This window comes from Chelmon rostratus, chromosome 8 (assembly GCF_017976325.1).
Source record: "Chelmon rostratus isolate fCheRos1 chromosome 8, fCheRos1.pri, whole genome shotgun sequence".
Classification (NCBI taxonomy): domain Eukaryota; kingdom Metazoa; phylum Chordata; class Actinopteri; order Chaetodontiformes; family Chaetodontidae; genus Chelmon; species Chelmon rostratus.
Genome location: NC_055665.1, coordinates 312,632 through 320,131, shown reverse-complemented (window position 1 = coordinate 320,131; position 7,500 = coordinate 312,632). Strand labels below are relative to the sequence as shown.

Sequence of the window (7,500 nt, the reverse complement as noted above, 5' to 3'; positions counted from 1 at the left end):
AATACAATCTCCTCTAGATAATGGAGAATGAAAAAATCAAATAACAAACAACAACAACAAAATCAACCAAACAAACAGAAAATACAACCATTAAGAGCAGAGCCTGTATACAGTTATGTAAGATCCAGTCTCTCCTTATATAATAACCATTTCCTCCATCTTTTAACAAACAAGTGTTCTTTCACTTTCAACTTGTATGTGAGATGTTCCATCACCAATATGTCGTCTATGATTGACATCCATTGTTTGTTACCAGGGGGTTCAGTCTTGAGCCAGTTTTTAGTAATGGCCTTCTTCCCAGCCACCAAGAGAATCTTAATCAGATATTGGTCTCCTATATGCACCGATCCATCCAAATGTCCAAAGTATAAAACAAGGCAAGATTTAGGAATCATATATCCCAGCACATTGCAGAGAACTGAGTGAACATTCCCCCAGAAGGGCTGAATATTTGTGCAACTCCAACAAGTGTGTGTGATCTGAATCTATGTCATTACACAGTCTCCAGCAGGGCTGGTGAGTATTCAACTGTTTGCTTTTGATTCTAGGTGTAACAAAATATCGAATTAAATTTTTCCAATTAAATTCTCTCCATCTCAGTGACTGAGTCGTAGTTTGATGTGCTTTCCATAGATCGCACCATGTCCCTTCTGGACTCTCCCCACCCAGCTCCTGTTCCCACTTAGTTTTAACATATAATGTTGACTCCACTTTAGATTCCATTAAGCAGCCATATAGAACAGACTCTGCCTTTAGGATAGGATGACTATATGCTTTAACCATTAATTTAATGATAGGATGAATTTTATCCTCATTTATTTTGATATGTTTTATATAATAATCCCTTAATTGCAGGTATCTAAATAAATCCTGATTAGTTAGATTATGTTCATTTTTTAGGTCTTGAAAACTTTTCATTTCATTTTTTTTAAAGTTGTGCATATAGCTGTAATTCTCTTTTTTGCCCATTGTTTAAATGTCTCATCAAATTTACTCGGTGCAAATTTGTCGTCATAAGCAACCCATTTTAATAATCTGATTTCTTTACCTATTTTTAATTGTTTCACTGTGGAATACCATATATCTAAAGTAAAAGCTATCACTGGGTTTAAGCTATGTTCCCCTCTTATGTAAGTAGAGGATTCAGTTTCCCCTATAGTTGTTTGAATTGGTTTTTTATGAATAGAAATTTCAATATCTTTCCATCTAGCTACATATCCTTCATCACACCAGCAAATTCATTTACGTAGTTGCGCAGCATGAACATAGTCTTTTAAATTTGGGAGTGCCATTCCCCCTTTATCTTTAGGTAATTGCAGGGTGGTATAACGTATTCTGGGTCGTTTACCTCCCCACACAAATCTTGATATGCATTTATCCCATTTGTGAAACTGTTCTTTTGGTACATGTGCTGGTAAAGACAAGAACACATACAGTAAACGTGGCAAGATGTTCATTTTTACCACATTGATCCTATCGATTAATCCCATTGGGTATGTAATCCATCAAACAGGATTTCTGATGTGACATTAAAAAGAGCTGACTTAGATTGAAGTGAGAGGAGACTGACTGTGGCTGAACACAAAGACAGGAACAGGATATTTATACTTTATTAAAACATTAAACTAGTTCACCAAAATAACGGTTTGAGGCAGAAGCATCTCAGTGAGCAGAGGACGGCGGCATGGGGGTGTGAAAAATGCAGCAAGAGAAAGAATAAGTGTGCTGGGGTTTGCTTGCAGTGTTGAACACATCAATAAAAAAATGATTTTGCCTGAAAACAACTTTATCCTGATTGACCTCCAACCTCTGTGACCTTTGACCTCAGGTCCAGGCCTGTGTTGATCCTCTGGAGCCTGACGCTCTGCAGGAGGGTGTGACCATTGCCAACCAGGATGCTCTGAGAGATAGGACCGGTAAGTCACACTGGCTCTGTCCCAGTACATACTGGTGTTAATATCAGAGAAACAGAACTTTTCACAAAATCACTTAGCAGATATCAGATCATTTTAGTAATTACTGTGTGTGCGTGTGTGCGTGTGTGTCTGTGTGTGTCTGTGTGTGTGCGTGCGTGTTCAGCGTATGCAGCGGTGCAGAGAGTTAATGCGTCGCTGCGTCTCACTGACCCCAGACACACAGTCAGCTGTCTGATGAGCGCTGAGCTCCAGCTGCCTGAAGTGTTTCCATCCGCTGCGACTCTTTATCACCGAGAGCTGCAGCTGCTGCAGAGGCAGACTCCACAGGTACGGCTGAAGATACACCTGAGAGACGGCGCTCAGGGTTAACTGACCCTATTTTTTCCAAGTTCGCCAGATTATTTTTATATACGGCATTTGTTCTTTACTCTGTTGACTCATTTGTAAGTTTCTCTGTTGCCATCTGGTGGCAGAACACGGTAACGCGTGTCCTCGGTCTTAAGTTAAATGTGTTCAAAGTCTAGCAGCAGTATTCATGAAATGTGGTATTAACGTGCTGTTTCCTGCTCGTCTTCGTCAGGGGGAGCTGCAGCAGGAGGAGCTGTTTGTCGCCGTGGAGATGCTGTCAGCTGTCGCTCTCATCAATCAGGCCATTGATGCGGGACATATGCAACAGTTCAGCTCCTCAGTGGTCAGTTCATCTGCAGGACTCTCTGACGTTGAACACACCTTGCTGGACAGGTGCGATTCTTTATACCTGCTCTGCCTTCCCCCCTGCTGTCTTTGGTTTTCAGTGTTTAGATTAGTTCCCATTTTGTTTTATTGGTTTTAACAGTTAAAATATTCAAGTAAAAAAAAAAAAGACAAAATAAAAACAATAATAACAGAAAAAAATATTAAGGCAACAATAATAATTCATCACCTTGGAATTCTAAATTATTCTTATTCTGTGACAACTTAACATTATGTGAGGTTTTTATTTTAGGTTTTATACATTTTTGGCCTTTATTAGGATAACAAAAAAGTTCTGTCTGCAGAGTCAAAGTCAGTGTAATATTCCAGCAATGGTTTATGAAGCCACTCACAAATAATTTTCACTGTGTGTGTCCAAAAAAGAGAAACAAATGAGCAATACCAGCAATGATCATCATAAGAGCCATTTGTTAAAGCTTAACTGTTGTATAATAATACTGTGAATGATTTTATAGATTTGAACTGCCCTGACTTACCTCTAGCATCAGATACTGTGGTCTTCCATAAACCTTCTTCTGTGTTTGAGGGTTGAATTTTTATATAAACTACTCCTTTAAGTTTTATATATATATAAATATATGCTCATTTTTAGATTAGTTTGGTGCAGTCAGCCACGGTGGAGACGACTAGAGCCACTGAGCTCCACACTGACTCTTCAGAAACCAGAGGGTGAATTATGCCTGTGAATATTCTCATTCATCCAGGTCATTGTAAGCTTTAGGGCATTCAATCGTTCGCAACTGGACCTCGTCAGTTTGTCTTAGAAGACGTTTCACCTCTCATCCGAGCAGGCTTCATCAGTTTGTGCTCATCAGACTAGATAGGACAGCTCTAGTCCAATGCAATGATGTTAGGTTCAAGTATTTATCCCCTGAGTGAGACCAACCCACAAAAACAAGAACGGTATCACTCTATTGTGAGGCAAACGATCCCCCCATTAAGGCGGGGTGGGGTGCAACCCTTTGGTGTCAACGACAGTCGTTAGCCTCGTTAGTGTCCCATTGTTGTCATTGGTGGGCTCCTGGAGCCATGTGTGAATGGCTTTGTTGTTTGTTTTCAGAGGCTAAATCTTTGAATCTCTTAGGGAGAGATGAAAGGACAGCATTGTATGTGGGAGATAGGTGGTGTCTAAGACCTCCCCCTCTGTTCAGAGATGGTTTTTCAACCTTGACATAGATAGCTTCTCTTACCCCAGAGGGTGAATTATATCTCACAGTAATGAAGCCATTGTGTCCTCAGGTACTTAGACTGCCTGGTTCGCATGAAGCAGCAGGCGGGCAACGACCTACTGACCTGGAATCAGCTGCAGGAGGGAATCAATTCTGTCAACAACTCAGTGCAGGACGAACAACAACGTATGGAACGCACACACACACACGCATACACACACACACACACACGCACATACGCACACACATACACACACACTTTTTGGAACATTACATGAACTTGCAGTCAGTCCTTGGAGACGTACCCTAACCCTAACCTGCCCCCAAAAACCACCCAAGTTTACACCCTGAAATTTAATGCTTGGTGTCGCCACCATGTGACTGTAAACAGATTTATGTTTCCACAACATAAGTAATACACACACACACCATCACACACACAGCCATCACACACACAGCCATCACACATACAGCCATCACACATACACACATACACACACTAGGATTGTCAACAAATACTCTAAATTTGAATTTATATTGAAATTGTAAAAAAGTGCAGATATTTGTTAGTGAGAGTTATTATTGGATTGTACAGAGTCAGCCTGGCTGCACTGAACACTGCATGATGGACAGCTGTCACACAAACAGAGTTTCTGTTGTCCAGGAGTTAATTACACCGACTTGTCCAGTAATTACCGTTTTGTTTAATTTTTATCGGTTTAAGCCTGAGATATTTAAGTATCCCTGCTCATAATGTAAAAATGACTTCTAAAAACACACGTACGTTTGAATCTGGACAAACGGACAGAACTCTGGTCACTTATCTGATTATCTGAATTATTTTTCCATGTTTTTGTGTCCAAGCGACTGAGAAAAAATAACTGAAATTTGTCGGACACAAAACGTGCTGCATGTAATCCCTCCAGGTGTTTGCTCACCATCAGTGTTCAAAGTATTTCTGCTCAGATTGTCGTAATAAGTGTGTGACGACATGATAAAAATGATCCTAGAGAGATGGAGCTGTTTGTTGCAGAGTAAGGTCTTTTGGTTTAACCAGAAACAGCTGTTTTATCTCTGTTTAAAGCCACTGGACCTCACAAACCATAATTTAACATCATAAAACACACTTCATTCAAACTGACAGAAACAAACTAAACTCAACAAAACCTCCTCGGTTCATCTTCTCCTGTTCCAACAATCATCACTAACTCTGCTTTGGGTTGAAATCAACTCTTCATTCATTGAATCAGGAGAGGAAAACCAGAGAGGACGACATCAGAGAAGCCAGAGTAGTTTCACACTCAGGAGTTACTCTCACTGAACATTACTGGCCCGACTTTACTGAGATTTACTGTAAATATATTGGACTTCAGCTGATTTTCCCAGTAAAAAACAATGAAACAACAGAAACTCTGGCTTCGTAACACCTGTCCCTCACGAAGACTGCATTCAGTACAGCTGCCCAACCGAATAGTCAAAGGTTTTTTTTTTTACAATTCAAATATAAATTCAGATTTTTAATATCGGTTTACAGCCTTAAACCTCTCGCTACATTTTAAAAAATGCCTGAATTGGGATCAGCTTATCGATCTGTCTGGAAGCAGTTCTTGGCTGCAAGACAGAGAACATAAAGGCCTGTATTCACCTTTCAGTGTGAACCTGAGGGACGGACAGTAAGACCACCTTTTGACTGCAAATGCAATGATCGACTTCGTGGTCGTGTCATCTGACCTTCGGCCGTATGTCTCGGAGACTTGGGTGAAGAGAGGGGCTGAGCTGTCAACTGATCACCACCTGGTGGTGAGTTGGATTAGCTGGCGTAGGAGAAAGCTGGACAGACTTGGCAGGCCCTAACATATAATGAGGGTCTGTTGGGAACATCTGGTGGAGCCCTCTGTCAGAGGGGTTTTTGACTCGCACCTCCGGGACAGCTTTTACCAGATCCTGAGGGAGGTTGAAGACATTGAGTCCAAATGGACCATGTTCTCCACCTCCATTGTTGAAGCAGCTGTTCGGAGCTGTGCCTGTTGTGGCAGCAATCCTCGAACCCGGTGGTGGACACCGGGAGTAAGGGATGCTGTCAAGCTGAAGAAGTCCTATCGAGCTTGGTTTGTTCGTGGGACTCCTGAGGCAGCTGACGGGTATCGGCAGGCCTAACGTGCTGAAGCCCGGGCGGTTGTGGAGGCAAAAACTCTGGAATGGGAGAAGTTCAAGGAGGCCATGGAGGAGGATAACCGCTCAGCCTCAAAGAGACTCTTGCAAACCGTCCGGCGCCTGAGAAAGGGGACGCAATACCCTGCCAATACTGTTTACAGTGGAGGTGGGGAGCTGTTAACTTCAACTGGGGATACTGTCGGGTGGTGGAAAGAATACTTTGAGGATCTCCTCAATCCCATTGTCACACCTTCCGTAGAGGACGCAGGGGCTGGGTCATCCATCACTCAGGCTGAAGTCACCGAGGTAGTTCGGAAGCTCCTGAGGAGCCGGCTGAGGTGGCTCGGGAATCTATATCGGATGTTACCTCTGTCTCTGACCTCTGTGCGACCTCTGTTACCTCTGTCTATGACCTCTCTGTTACCTCTATGACCTCTGTGCGACCTCTGTTTATGACCTCTGTGCGACCTCTCTCTGTGACCTCTGTTTATGACGTCTGTGCGACCTCTGTGTGACCTCCTTGTGACCTTTGTCTATGGCCTCTCTGTGACCTCTGTGTGACCTCTCTCTGTGACCTCTGTGTGACCTCTCTCTGTGACCTTTGTCTATGGCCTCTCTGTTACCTCTGTCTATGACCTCTTTGTGACCTCTGTGTGACTTCTGTGTGACCTCTTTGTGACCTCTGTCTATGACCTCTGTGTGACCTCTGTCTATGACCTCTGTGTGACCTCTGTCTATGACCTCTGTGTGACCTCTCTCTGTGACCTCTTTCTGACCTCACTCTGTGCAGCCTCTTCAAAATAAGATCAGATAAATCTTTATTAATCACCTGCCAGGAAAATTCTGGTGTTGTTGCCATACAAATATGTTAATAGTGGAGAGAATTGCACATGGTGGGTATGAATAAATTAAGTACAGTGTTTGTTCTATTGCATAGTAATAAATATACTGTATATATGTGTCACAGCAGAATATAAGTATATATGCATAGGTTGCGTACTTGAAGAGAATGAAAAAGTAATATTGCACAAACTATTTCATGTATGTGACTGCAGGCTGAAGTAAACATAAATCACACACTAACAGTTTGAACCTGGACCCAGAGCTGCATGAACTGATGCTGGAGACTCTGACAGCTGATGAATGAAGGACCTGTGGTAGTTCCTTCTTACAGGGTGGATGCAGCAGTCTGTTACTGAAGGAGCTGCTGAGGGCCCCCACTGTGTCATGCAGGGGGTGGGAGGGGTTGTCAATAACAGATGTCAGCTTGGCTAACATCCTCCTCTCACCTGCATCCTCAGTGGTGTCCAGAGGACAGTCCAGGACTTCGTCTCTTTCTGTCCCTCTCAGAGCTTCCACAGCCCCAGCAGACCACTGAGTGAAAGACTGCAGATACAACCACAGAGTCATAAAAAGTTTTTAACTGTGTACATACTCAGAAAGGTGGAGACATTGGCCATTCCTGTACAGGACATCTGTGTTGGTGATCCAGTCCAGTTTGTTGTTGA

The 7,500-nt window shown here is 42.6% G+C and overlaps 1 protein-coding gene across 1 annotated transcript in view; it reads left to right on the top strand.

Moving 5' to 3' along the window:
- The window catches only part of iqgap3 (IQ motif containing GTPase activating protein 3), a 34,866-nt gene that overhangs the window by 8,818 nt on the left and 18,548 nt on the right, over positions 1-7,500 (top strand). Inside the window, exons 11-14 of the mRNA XM_041943458.1 lie at positions 1,829-1,916; positions 2,080-2,243; positions 2,497-2,657; positions 3,909-4,024. Of these exons, the coding sequence (XP_041799392.1) occupies positions 1,829-1,916; positions 2,080-2,243; positions 2,497-2,657; positions 3,909-4,024 (529 nt within the window). The remainder of the gene's footprint in view (positions 1-1,828; positions 1,917-2,079; positions 2,244-2,496; positions 2,658-3,908; positions 4,025-7,500) is intronic.